Source organism: Taudactylus pleione, unplaced genomic scaffold, assembly GCF_031769625.1.
Source record: "Taudactylus pleione unplaced genomic scaffold, aTauple2 ptg000254l, whole genome shotgun sequence".
In the NCBI taxonomy this organism is placed as follows: Eukaryota; Metazoa; Chordata; class Amphibia; order Anura; family Myobatrachidae; genus Taudactylus; species Taudactylus pleione.
This window is the reverse complement of record NW_028284656.1, coordinates 199023-213416: the sequence shown is the minus strand read 5'-3', so window position 1 is coordinate 213416 and position 14394 is coordinate 199023. Positions and strand designations below refer to the sequence as shown.

At 55.6% G+C, this 14394-nt stretch overlaps 1 protein-coding gene across 3 annotated transcripts in view; it reads right to left on the bottom strand.

Moving 5' to 3' along the window:
- KHK (ketohexokinase) overlaps nucleotides 1-14394 on the bottom strand; it is a 366821-nt gene that overhangs the window by 232138 nt on the left and 120289 nt on the right. For 2 of the 3 annotated variants that reach the window (XM_088480520.1, XM_088480521.1), the window contains exon 3: nucleotides 13638-13772. The exons of the other annotated variant lie outside the window; for it this stretch is intronic. In XM_088480520.1, coding sequence (XP_088336646.1) covers nucleotides 13638-13772 — 135 coding nt within the window. The remainder of the gene's footprint in view (nucleotides 1-13637; nucleotides 13773-14394) is intronic. 3 annotated transcript variants of the gene reach the window in all.

The window sequence follows — 14394 nt, the reverse complement described above, 5'->3', positions numbered from 1 at the left end:
CGATGTATTACCATTAGCTATTCAGCCGGGTATACGATGTATTACCATTAGCTATACAGTCGGGTATACGATGTATTACCATTAGCTATACAGCCGGGTATACGATGTATTACCATTAGCTATACAGCCGGGTATACGATGTATTACCATTAGCTATACAGCCGGGTATACGATGTATTACCATTAGCTATACAGCCGGGTATACGATGTATTACCATTAGCTATTCAGCCGGGTATACGATGTATTACCATTAGCTATTCAGCCGGGTATACGATGTATTACCATTAGCTATACAGTCGGGTATACGATGTATTACCATTAGCTATACAGCCGGGTATACGATGTATTACCATTAGCTATACAGTCGGGTATACGATGTATTACCATTAGCTATACAGTCGGGTATAAGATGTATTACCATTAGCTATACAGTCGGGTATAAGATGTATTACCATTAGCTATACAGCCGGGTATACGATGTATTACCATTAGCTATACAGCCGGGTATACGATCTATTACCATTAGCTATACAGTCGGGTATACGATGTATTACCATTAGGTATACAGCCGGGTATACGATGTATTACCATTAGCTATACAGCCGGGTATACGATGTATTACCATTAGCTATTCAGCCGGGTATACGATGTATTACCATTAGCTATACAGTCGGGTATATGATGTATTACCATTAGCTATACAGCCGGGTATATGATGTATTACCATTAGCTATTCAGTCGGGTATATGATGTATTACCATTAGCTATTCAGTCGGGTATACGATGTATTACCATTAGCTATTCAGCCGGGTATACGATGTATTACCATTAGCTATTCAGTCGGGTATACGATGTATTACCATTAGCTATTCAGTCGGGTATACGATGTATTACCATTAGCTATTCAGTCGGGTATACGATGTATTACCATTAGCTATACAGTCGGGTATACGATGTATTACCATTAGCTATACAGTCGGGTATACGATGTATTACCATTAGCTATACAGCCGGGTATACGATGTATTACCATTAGCTATACAGCCGGGTATACGATGTATTACCATTAGCTATACAGCCGGGTATACGATGTATTACCATTAGCTATACAGCCGGGTATATGATGTACTACCATTAGCTATTCAGCCGGGTATATGATGTATAACCATTAGCTATACAGTCGGGTATATGATGTATTACCATTAGGTATACAGTCGGGTATATGATGTATTACCATTAGCTATACAGCCGGGTATTACCATTAGCTATACAGCCGGATATACGATGTATTACCATTAGCTATACAGCCGGGTATACGATGTATTACCATTAGCTATACAGCCGGGTATACGATGTATTACCATTAGCTATACAGTCGGGTATACGATGTATTACCATTAGCTATACAGTCGGGTATACGATGTATTACCATTAGCTATACAGCCGGGTATACGATGTATTACCATTAGCTATACAGCCGGGTATACGATGTATTACCATTAGCTATACAGCCGGGTATACGATGTATTACCATTAGCTATACAGCCGGGTATACGATGTATTACCATTAGCTATTCAGCCGGGTATACGATGTATTACCATTAGCTATTCAGCCGGGTATACGATGTATTACCATTAGCTATACAGTCGGGTATACGATGTATTACCATTAGCTATACAGTCGGGTATACGATGTATTACCATTAGCTATACAGCCGGGTATACGATGTATTACCATTAGCTATACAGTCGGGTATACGATGTATTACCATTAGCTATACAGTCGGGTATAAGATGTATTACCATTAGCTATACAGTCGGGTATACGATGTATTACCATTAGCTATACAGCCGGGTATACGATGTATTACCATTAGCTATACAGTCGGGTATACGATGTATTACCATTAGCTATACAGCCGGGTATACGATGTATTACCATTAGCTATACAGCCGGGTATACGATGTATTACCATTAGCTATACAGCCGGGTATATGATGTATTACCATTAGCTATTCAGCCGGGTATATGATGTATAACCATTAGCTATACAGTCGGGTATACGATGTATTACCATTAGGTATACAGTCGGGTATACGATGTATTACCATTAGCTATACAGCCGGGTATACGATGTATTACCATTAGCTATACAGTCGGGTATACGATGTATTACCATTAGCTATACAGCCGGGTATACGATGTATTACCATTAGCTATACAGCCGGGTATACGATGTATTACCATTAGCTATACAGCCGGGTATACGATGTATTACCATTAGCTATACAGCCGGGTATACGATGTATTACCATTAGCTATTCAGCCGGGTATACGATGTATTACCATTAGCTATACAGTCGGGTATATGATGTATTACCATTAGCTATACAGCCGGGTATACGATGTATTACCATTAGCTATTCAGTCGGGTATACGATGTATTACCATTAGCTATTCAGTCGGGTATACGATGTATTACCATTAGCTATTCAGTCGGGTATATGATGTATTACCATTAGCTATTCAGTCGGGTATACGATGTATTACCATTAGCTATACAGCCGGGTATACGATGTATTACCATTAGCTATTCAGTCGGGTATACGATGTATTACCATTAGCTACACAGCCGGGTATACGATCTATTACCATTAGCTATACAGCCGGGTATACGATGTATTACCATTAGGTATTCAGTCGGGTATACGATGTATTACCATTAGCTATTCAGCCGGGTATATGATGTATTACCATTAGCTATTCAGTCGGGTATACGATGTATTACCATTAGCTATACAGCCGGGTATACGATGTATTACCATTAGCTATACAGCCGGGTATATGATGTATTACCATTAGCTATACAGCCGGGTATACGATGTATTACCATTAGCTATACAGCCGGGTATATGATGTATTACCATTAGCTATTCAGTCGGGTATACCATGTATTACCATTAGCTATTCAGCCGGGTATATGATGTATTACCATTAGGTATTCAGTCGGGTATATGATGTATTACCATTAGCTATTCAGTCGGGTATGCGATCCGTTACTTCACAGGACGGGTAGTAGATAAGTGGAATATGCTCCCATCAGAGGTGGTAATGGCTAACACAGTAGCAATATAAACATGTTTGGGATTAGGCACAGGAATATCATTACTAAGAACTAAGGATCACATAAGGATGAGGTTACCAAAAGGTAAAAATGGCCAGGTATGTGTCACCTGTTACCGTTAGCTGATCAGCCAGGTATGTCACCTGTTACCGTCAGCTGATCAGCCAGGTATGTCACCTGTTACCGTCAGCTGATCAGCCAGGTATGTCACCTGTTACCGTCTGCTGATCAGCCAGGTATGTCACATGTTACCGTCAGCTGATCAGCCAGGTATGTCACCTGTTACCGTCTGCTGATCAGCCAGGTATGTCACCTGTTACCGTCAGCTGATCAGCCAGGTATGTCACCTGTTACCGTCAGCTGATCAGCCAGTTATGTCACATGTTACCGTCAGCTGATCAGCCAGGTATGTCACCTGTTACCGTCAGCTGATCAGCCAGGTATGTCACCTGTTACCGTCAGCTGATCAGCCAGGTATGTCACCTGTTACCGTTAGCTGATCAGCCAGGTATGTCACCTGTTACCGTTAGCTGATCAGCCAGGTATGTCACCTGTTACCGTCAGCTGATCAGCCAGGTATGTCACCGTTAGCTGATCAGCCAGGTATGTCACCTGTTACCGTCAGCTGATCAGCCAGGTATGTCACCTGTAACCGTCAGCTGATCTGCCAGGTATGTCACCTGTTACCGTCAGCTGATCAGCCAGTTATGTCACCTGTTACCGTCAGCAGATCAGCCAGGTATGTCACATGTTACCGTCAGCTGATCAGCCAGGTATGTCACATGTTACCGTCAGCTGATCAGCCAGGTATGTCACCTGTTACCGTCAGCTGATCAGCCAGGTATGTCACCCGTTACCGTCAGCTGATCAGCCAGGTATGTCACCCGTTACCGTCAGCTGATCAGCCAGGTGTGTCAGATGTTACCGTCAGCTGATCAGCCAGGTGTGTCACATGTTACCGTCAGCTGATCAGCCAGGTGTGTCACCTGTTACCGTTAGCTGATCAGCCAGGTGTGTCACCTGTTACCGTTAGCTGATCAGCCAGGTGTGTCACCTGTTACCGTTAGCTAAATAACGCGTATGTGCTGCCCGTTACCGTCAGCTGATCAGCCAGTTATGTCACCTGTTACCGTTAGCTGATCAGCCAGGTGTGTCACCTGTTACCGTTAGCTGATCAGCCAGGTGTTTCACCTGTTACCGTTAGCTAAATAACGCGTATGTGCTGCCCGTTACCGTCAGCTGATCAGCCAGTTATGTCACCTGTTACCGTCAGCTGATCAGCCAGGTATGTCACCTGTTACCGTTAGCTGATCAGCCAGGTATGTCACCTGTTACCGTTAGCTAAATAACGCGTATGTGCTGCCCGTTACCGTCAGCTGATCAGCCAGGTATGTCACCCGTTACCGTTAGCTGATCAGCCAGGTATGTCACCCGTTACCGTCAGCTGATCAGCCAGGTATGTCACCCGTTACCGTCAGCTGATCAGCCAGGTATGTCACCTGTTACCGTCAGCTGATCAGCCAGGTATGTCACATGTTACCGTCAGCTGATCAGCCAGGTATGTCACCCGTTACCGTCAGCTGATCAGCCAGGTATGTCACCCGTTACCGTCAGCTGATCAGCCAGGTATGTCACCCGTTACCGTCAGCTGATCAGCCAGGTATGTCACCCGTTACCGTCAGCTGATCAGCCAGGTATGTCACCCGTTACCGTCAGCTGATCAGCCAGGTATGTCACCCGTTACCGTCAGCTGATCAGCCAGGTATGTCACCCGTTACCGTTAGCTGATCAGCCAGGTATGTCACCTGTTACCGTTAGCTGATCAGCCAGGTATGTCACCCGTTACCGTTAGCTATGTATCCCGTGCACGCTGCATAGATATTGGTGAGACCAGTGTGTATGCTGGAGTGCTATGACTCGAAGCCAATCCCTACCCTGCTGGTAGATGGTACAGTGGGGACAAAGTGAGAACATCTAATAGAAACCTATATCTCCAGCAGAGCCAGCGTTGCACTGTTAGCGCTAAGGTGGCGCGCACACTGCAGGGCTAAGGCGGCGCGCACACTGCAGGGCTAAGGTGGTACACACTGCAGGGCTAAGGCGGCACAAACACTGCAGGGCTAAGGCGGCACAAACACTGCAGGGCTAAGGTGGTAAACACACTGCAGGGCTAAGGCGGCACAAACACTGCAGGGCTAAGGCGGCACAAACACTGCAGGGCTAAGGGGGTGCACACACTGCAGGGCTAAGGCGGCGCGCACACTGCAGGGCTAAGGCGGCGCACACACTGCAGGGCTAAGGCAGCGCGCACACTGCAGGGCTAAGGCGGTACACACTGCAAGGCTAAGGCGGTGGGCACACTGCAGGGCTAAGGCGGCGCGCACACTGCAGGGCTACGGCGGCGCGCACACTGCAGGGCTAAGGCGGCGCGCACTTTGCAGGGCTAAGGTGGCTCTCACACTGCAGGGCTAAGGCGGTACACACTGCAGGGCTAAGGAGGCGCGAACACTGCAGGACTAAGGCGGCGCGCACACTGCAGGGTTAAGGTGGTAAACACACTGCAGGGCTAAGGCGGTAAACACACAGCAGGGCTAAGGCGGCGCGCACACTGCAGGGCTAAGGCGGCGCGCACACTGCAGGGCTAAGGCGGCACGCACACTGCAGGGCTAAGGCAGAGCACACACTGCAGGGCTAAGGCGGCACAAACACTGGAGCCCTAAGGCGGCACAAACACTGCAGGGCTAAGGCGGTACACACTGCAGGGCTAAGGTGGCGCGCACACTGCAGGGCTAAGGCGGTACACACTGCAGGGCTAAGGAGGCGCGAACACTGCAGGGCTAAGGCGGCGCGCACACTGCAGGGTTAAGGTGGTAAACACACTGCAGGGCTAAGGCGGTAAACACACAGCAGGGCTAAGGCGGCGCACACACTGCAGGGCTAAGGTGGCGCACACACTGCAGGGCTAAGGCGGCGCGCACACTGCAGAGCTAAGGCGGCGCGGACACTTCAGGGCTAAGGCGGTCAACACACTGCAGGGCTAAGGTGGTATGCACACTGCAGGGCTAAGGCGGAGCGCACACTGCAGGGCTAAGGCGACGTGCACATTGCAGGGCTAAAGCGGTACACACTGCAGGGCAAAGGCGACACGCACACTGCAGGGCTAAGGCGGAGAGCACATTGCAGGGCTAAGGCGTACACACTGCAGGTCTAAGGAGGCTCGCACACTGCAGGGCTAAGGAGGTGCGCATACTGCAGGGCTAAGGAGGCACACACACTGCAGGACTAAGGAGGCGCGCACACTGCAGGGCAAAGGCGACGCGCACACTGCAGGGCTAAGGCGGAGCGCACATTGCAGGGCTAAGGCGTACACACTGCAGGTCTAAGGAGGCTCGCACACTGCAGGGCTAAGGAGGCGCGCATACTGCAGGGCTAAGGAGGCACACACACTGCAGGACTAAGGAGGCGCGCACACTGCAGGGCAAAGGCGGCGAACACACTGCAGGGCTAAGGCGGTACACACTACAGGGCTAAGGCGGCACAAACACTGCAGGGCTAAGGCGGTACACACTGGAAGGCTAAGGCGGCACAAACACTGCAGGGCTAAGGCGGCACGCACACTGCAGGGCAAAGGCGGCGCGCACACTGCAGGGCTAAGGTGGCGCGCACACTGCAGGGCTAAGGCGGTACACACTGCAAGGCTAAGGCGGCGCGCACACTGCAGGGCTAAGGCGGCGCGCACACTGCAGGGCTAAGGCGGCGCGCACACTGCAGGGCTAAGGCGGCGCGCACACTGCAGGGCTAAGGCGGCGCGCACACAGCAGGGCTAAGGCGGCGCGCACACTGCAGGGCTAAGGCGGCACGCACACTGCAGGGCTAAGGCGGTACACACTGCGGGGCTAAGAAAGGAACACACTGCAGGGCTAAGGCGGCGTCCACACTGCAGGGCTAAGGCGGCGCGCACACTGCAGGGCTAAGGCGGCGCGCACACTGCAGGGCTAAGGCGGTGCCCACACTACAGGGCTAAGGCGGAGCGCACACTGCAGGGCTAAGGCGGAGCGCACACTGCAGGGCAAAGGCGGCACAAACACTGGAGGGCTAAAGCAGCACAAACACTGCAGGGCAAAGGCAGCGCGCACACTGCAGGGCTAATGCGGCGCGCACACTGCAGGGCTAATGCGGCGCGCACACTGCAGGGCTAAGGCGGCGGGCACACTGCAGGGCTAAGGCGGCGGGCACACTGCAGGGCTAAGGCGGCGCGCACACTGCAGGGCTAAGGCGGCGCGCACACTGCAGAGCTAAGGCGGTGCGGACACTTCAGGGCTAAGGCGGTCAACACACTGCAGGGCTAAGGCGGTATGCACAATGCAGGGCTAAGGCGGAGCGCACACTGCAGGGCTAAGGCGGCGCGCACATTGCAGGGCTAAGGCGGTACACACTGCAGGGCTAAGGCGGAGCGCACACTGCAGGGCTAAGGCGACGCGCACATTGCAGGGCTAAGGCGGTACACACTGCAGGGCTAAGGCGGAGCGCACACTGCAGGGCTAAGATGGCGCGCACATTGCAGGGCTAAGGCGGTACACACTGCAGGGCTAAGGCAGTGCACACACTGCAGGGCTAAAGCGGTACACACTGCAGGGCAAAGGCGACGCGCACACTGCAGGGCTAAGGCAGTGCACACACTGCAGGGCTAAAGCGGTACACACTGCAGGGCTAAGGCGGAGCGCACACCACAGGGCTAAGGCGGAGCGCACACTGCAGGGCAAAGGCGGCGCGCACACTGCAGGGCTAAGGCGGCGCGCACACTGCAGGGCTAAGGCGGAGGGCACACTGCAGGGCTAAGGCGGCGGGCACACTGCAGGGCTAAGGTGGCGCGCACACTGCAGGGCTAAGGCGGTGCGCACACTGCAGAGCAAAGGCGGTGCGGACACTTCAGGGCTAAGGCGGTCAACACACTGCAGGGCTAAGGCGGAGCGCTCACTGCAGGGCTAAGGCGGAGGGCACACTGCAGGGCTAAGGCGGCGGGCACACTGCAGGGCTAAGGTGGCGCGCACACTGCAGGGCTAAGGCGGTGCGCACACTGCAGAGCAAAGGCGGTGCGGACACTTCAGGGCTAAGGCGGTCAACACACTGCAGGGCTAAGGCGGAGCGCTCACTGCAGGGCTAAGGCGGCGTGCACATTGCAGGGCTAAGGCGGTACACACTGCAGGGCTAAGGTGGCGCGCACACTGCAGGGCTAAGGCGGTACACACTGCAGGGCAAAGGCGGCGCGCACACTGCAGGCCTAAGGCGGCGCGCACACTGCAGGCCTAAGGCGGCGCGCACACTGCAGGGCTAAGGCGGCGCGCACACTGCAGGGCTAAGGCGGCGCGCACACTGCAGGGCTAAGACGGCGCGCACATTGCAGGGCTAAGGCAGCGCGCACACTGCAGGGCTAAGGCGGCGCGCACACTGCTGGGCTAAGGCGTAGCGCACATTGCAGGGCTAAGGCGGCGCGCACACTGCAGGGCTAAGACGGCGCGCACATTGCAGGGCTAAGGCGGTACACACTGCAGGGCTAAGGCGGTGCACACACTGCAGGGCTAAAGCGGTACACACTGCAGGGCAAAGGCGACGCGCACACTGCAGGGCTAAGGCAGCGCGCACACTGCAGGGCTAAGGCGGCGCGCACACTGCAGGGCTAAGGCTTAGCACACATTGCAGGGCTAAGGCGTACACACTGCAGGGCTAAAGCGGCGCGCACACTGTAGGGCTAAGGCGGCGCACACATTGCAGGGCTAAGGCGGTACACACTGCAGGGCAAAGGCGGCGAACACACTGCAGGGCTAAGGCGGTACACACTGCAGGGCTAAGGCGGCACAAACACTGTAGGGCTAAGGCGGCACAAACACTGCAGGGCTAAGGCGGCGCACACACTGCAGGGCTAAGGCGGCGCACACACTGCAGGGCTAAGGCGGCGCGCACACTGCAGGGCTAAGGCGGTACATGCTGCAGGGCTAAGGCGGTGCGCACACTGCAGGGCTAAGGCGGTGCGCACACGGCAGGGCTAAGGCGGAGCGCACATTGCAGGGCAAAGGCGGCACAAACACTGTAGGGCTAAGGCGGCACAAACACTGCAGGGCTAAGGCGGCACATTGCAGGGCGGTGACTAACAGAAACCTATATCTCCAGCAGAGCCAGCGTTGCACTGTTAGCACCAATGCGGTGCCACACTGCAGGGCTAAGGCAGCGCACACACTGCAGGGCTAAGGCGGAGCGCACACTGCAGGGCTAAGGCGGAGCGCACACTGCAGGGCTAAGGCGGTGCGCACATTGCAGGGCTAAGGTGGTACACACTGCAGGGCTAAGGCGGCGCGCACACTGCAGGGTTAAGGTGGTAAACACACTGCAGGGCTAAAGCGGTACACACTGCAGGGCTAAGGTGGCACGCACACTGCAGGGCTAAGGAGGCGCTCACACTGCAGGGCTAAGGAGGCGCGCACACTGCAGGGCTAAGGAGGCGCGCACACTGCAGGGCAAAGGAGGCGCGCACACTGCAGGGCTAAGGCAGCACGCACACTGCAGGACTAAGGCGGCGCGCACACAGCAGGGCTAAGGCGGCACGCACACTGCAGGGCTAAGGCGGCGCGCACACTGCAGGGCGGTGACTAACAGAAACCTATATCTCCAGCAGATCCAGCGTTGCACTGTTAGCACCAAGGCGGCGCCACACTGCAGGGCTAAGGCAGCGTGCACACTGCAGGGCTAAGGCAGCGCGCACACTGCAGGGCTAAGGCAGCGCGCACACTGCAGGGCAAAGGCAGCGAGCACACTGCAGGGCCAAGGCGGTACACACTGCAGGGCCAAGGCGGCACAAACACTGCAGGGCCAAGGCGGCACAAACACTGCAGGGCTAAGGCGGCACAAACACTGCAGGGCTAAGGCGGCACAAACACTGCAGGGCTAAGGCGGCGCGCACACTGCAGGGCTAAGGCGGCGCGCACACTGCAGGGCTAAGGCGGCGCACACACGGCAGGGCTAAGGCGGAGCGCACATTGCAGGGCAAAGGCGGAGCGCACATTGCAGGGCTAAGGCGGCACAAACACTGTAGGGCTAAGGCGGCACAAACAATGCAGGGCTAAGGCGGCGCGCACACTGCAGGGCTAAGGCGGCGCGCACACTGCAGGGCTAAGGCAGTACACACTGCAGGGCTAAGGCGGTGCACACACTGCAGGGCTAAGGCGGCGCGCACATTGGTGGGCTAAGGCGGTACACACTGCAGAGCTAAGGCGGTCAACACTGCAGGGCTAAGGCGGTATGCACACTGCAGGGCTAAGGCGGTATGCACACTGCATGGCTAAGGCGGTATGCACACTGCATGGCTAAGGCGGTATGCACACTGCAGGGCTAAGGCGGAGCGCACACTGCAGGGCTAAGGCAGCGCGCACACTGCAGGGCTAAGGCGGTACACACTGCAGGGCTAAGGCGGCGCACACACTGCAGGGCTAAGGCGGCGCACACACTGCAGGGCTAAGGCGGCGCGCACACTGCAGGGCTAAGGCGGCGCGCACACTGCAGGGCTAAGGTGGCGCGCACACTGCAGGGCTAAGGTGGCGCGCACACTGCAGGGCTAAGGTGGCGCGCACACTGCAGGGCTAAGGTGGCGCGCACACTGCAGGGCTAAGGCGGCGCGCACACTGCAGGGCTAAGGCGGCGCGCACACTGCAGGGCTAAGGCGGCGCGCACACTGCAGGGCTAAGGCGGAGCGCACACTGTAGGGCTAAGGCGGCGTGCACATTGCAGGGTTAAGGTGGTAAACACACTGCAGGGCTAAGGCGGTGCGCACACTGCAGGGCTAAAGCGGTACACACTGCAGGGCTAAGGTAGCTCGCATACTGCAGGGTTAAGGTGGTAAACACACTGCAGGGCTAAGGCGGTGCGCACACTGCAGGGCTAAAGCGGTACACACTGCAGGGCTAAGGTGGCGCGCACACTGCAGGGCGAAGGAGGCGCGCACACTGCAGGGCTAAGGAGGCGCGCACACTGCAGGGCAAAGGAGGAACGCACACTGCAGGGCTAAGGCGGAACGCACACTGCAGGGCTAAGGCGGCGCGCACACTGCAGGGCGGTGACTAACAGAAACCTATATCTCCAGCAGAGCCAGCGTTGCACTGTTAGCACCAAGGCGGCGCCACACTGCAGGGCTAAGGCAGCACGCACACTGCAGGGCTAAGGCAGCGCGCACACTGCAGGGCTAAGGCGGTGCGCACACTGCAGGGCTAAGGCGGCGTGCACACTGCAGGGCAAAGGTGGCGCGCACACTGCAGGGCAAAGGTGGCGCGCACACTGCAGGGCAAAGGCGGTACACACTGCAGGGCTAAGGCGGCGCGCACACGGCAGGGCTAAGGCGGAGCGCACACTGCAGGGCAAAGGCGGCACAAACACTGCAGGGCAAAGGCGGCACAAACACTGTAGGGCTAAGGCGGCACAAACACTGTAGGGCTAAGGCGGCGCAAACACTGTAGGGCTAAGGCGGCGCAAACACTGCAGGGCTAAGGCGGCGCAAACACTGCAGGGCTAAGGCGGCGCACACACTGCAGGGCTAAGGCGGCGCACACACTGCAGGGCTAAGGCGGTACACACTGCAGGGCTAAGGCGGTACACACTGCAGAGCTAAGGCGGTCAACACTGCAGGGCTAAGGCGGTATGCACACTGCAGGGCTAAGGCGGAGCGCACACTGCAGGGCTAAGGTGGCGCGCACAGTGCAGGGCTAAGGCGGTACACACTGCAGGGCTAAGGCGGCACAAATACTGCAGGGCTAAGGCGGCTCGCACATTGCAGGGCTAAGGCGGTGCGCACACTGCAGGGCTAAGGCGGTGCGCACACTGCAGGGCTAAGGCGGCGCGCACACTGCAGGGCTAAGTCGGTACACACTGCAGGGCTAAGGCGGCGCGCACACTGCAGGGCTAAGGCGGTACACACTGCAGGGCTAAGGCGGCACGCACACTGCAGGGCTAAGGCGGCACGCACACTGCAGGGCTAAGGCGGCGCGCACACTGCAGGGCTAAGGCGGCGCGCACACTGCAGGGCTAAGGCGGCGCGCACACTGCAGGGCTAAGGCGGCGCGCACACTGCAGGGCTAAGGCGGCGCGCACACTGCAGGGCTAAGGCGGCGCGCACACTGCAGGGTATGGCGGCGCGCACATTGGTGGGCTAAGGCGGTACACACTGCAGAGCTAAGGTGGTCAACACTGCAGGGCTAAGGCGGCGCGCACACTGCAGGGCTAAGGCGGTACACACTGCAGGGCTAAGGCGGCACAAACACTGCAGGGCTCAGGCGGCACAAAAACTGCAGGGCTAAAGCGGCGCACACACTGCAGGGCTAAGGCGGCGCGCACACTGCAGGGCTAAGGCGGCACAAACACTGCAGGGCTAAGGCGGCACAAAAACTGCAGGGCTAAGGCGGCGCACACACTGCAGGGCTAAGGCGGTGCGCACACTGCAGGGCTAAGGCGGCGCGCACACTGCAGGGCTAAGGCGGCGCGCACACTGCAGGGCTAAGGCGGCGCGCACACTGCAGGGCTAAGGCGGAGCGCACACTGCAGGGCTAAGGCGATGCGCACACTGCAGGGCTAAGGCGGTGCGCACACTGCAGGGCTAAGGCGGTACACACTGCAGGGCTAAGGCAGCGCGCACACTGCAGGATTAAGGTGGTAAACACACTGCAGGGCTAAGGCGGTGCGCACACTGCAGGGCTAAAGCGGTACACACTGCAGGGCTAAGGTGGCGCGCACATTGCAGGGCTAAGGCGGTACACACTGCAGGGCTAAGGTGGCGCACACACTGCAGGATTAAGGTGGTAAACACACTGCAGGGCTAAGGCGGTGCGCACACTGCAGGGCTAAGGCGGAGCGCACACTGCAGGGCTAAGGAGGCGCGCACACTGCAGGGCTAAGGCGGGGCGCACAATGCAGGGCGGTGACTAACAGGAACCTATATCTCCAGCATAGCCAGCGTTGCACTGTTAGCACCAAGGCGGCGCGCACATTGCAGGGCTAAAGCGGTACACACTGCAGGGCTAAGGCGGTGCACACACTGCAGGGCTAAGGCGGTACACACTGCAGGGCTAAGGCGGCGCGCACACTGCAGGGCTAAGGCGGCGCGCACACTGCAGGGCGGTGACGGTGGTCCTGTGGGAGTTGGTAGTGAATATGGCATTGCACATAGTTCTGTTACTATACTGTAATAGTCCTTTGTGTACTGTGTAATATAGAGATCATTGTGCTGAGGTGCTCGCTTTAAACATTCAGACAACAGCAAATACAAACCCAGTATCCTCACAGCGGAATCCAGGCTACACAAGTGTAATTCCTGAGAGAGCAGAAGGGATTGGGTTGGAGTTCTATAGAGATCCAGATAACGTATGAGGAGGATAAAACAGGAATTATTAGCAGTTACTAAGACAGACCTTATAAGCCGCCAACAACACAGTTACAATGTAATCATTATACGCAGTATAACACATGCCACACACCTGTTCATATGAAGGATGGTACGACTCCCATTGGTAATGTTGCTGATGACTATGGATGCCGGGAAGGAAGAACCGGGATGATAGGCAACGTGTCTTATATCTATGCCGTAACTTCTCAGACTGGCCAATGTAAAACTGCCAGGGCAGGGCGAAGAGGGGCACAGACCAAGGGAAATTAATGATTAATTAATGGACAGAGAAAGAAGATAGAGATGAAAGACTGCACATGTGACAAGTCCTATACAATATTAAAGAAAAAGAATAAATGGGAAACGGGTGAGGAAATAAAATAAGTACATTTGGGGGTATGCAACAAGGAGGAAAGGAAAGGAGAGAAAAAGATGTGGTCCATGAGATTAGGTTTAGGAGGGGTGAGGGAGGTAGAGAGAAAGAGAGGTGTAGAGAGAGGAAGGGAGGGAGAGAAAGCAAGAGGAAGGGAGGGAGAGAAAGGAAGATAAAGGGAGGGAGAGAAAGGAAGAGGAAGGGAGGGAGAGAAAGGAAGATAAAGGGAGGGAGAGAAAGGAAGAGGAAGGGAGGGAGAGAAAGGAAGAGGAAGGGAGGGAGAGAAAGGAAGAGGAAGGGAGGGAGAGAAAGGAAGATGAAGGGAGGGAGAGAAAGGAAAATAAAGGGAGGGAGAGAAAGGAAGATAAAGGGAGGGAGAGAAAGGAAGAGGAAGGGAGGGAGAGAAAAGAAAATAATGGGAGGGAGAGAAAGGAAAATAATGGGAGAGAAAGGAAAATAAAGGGAGGGAGAGAAA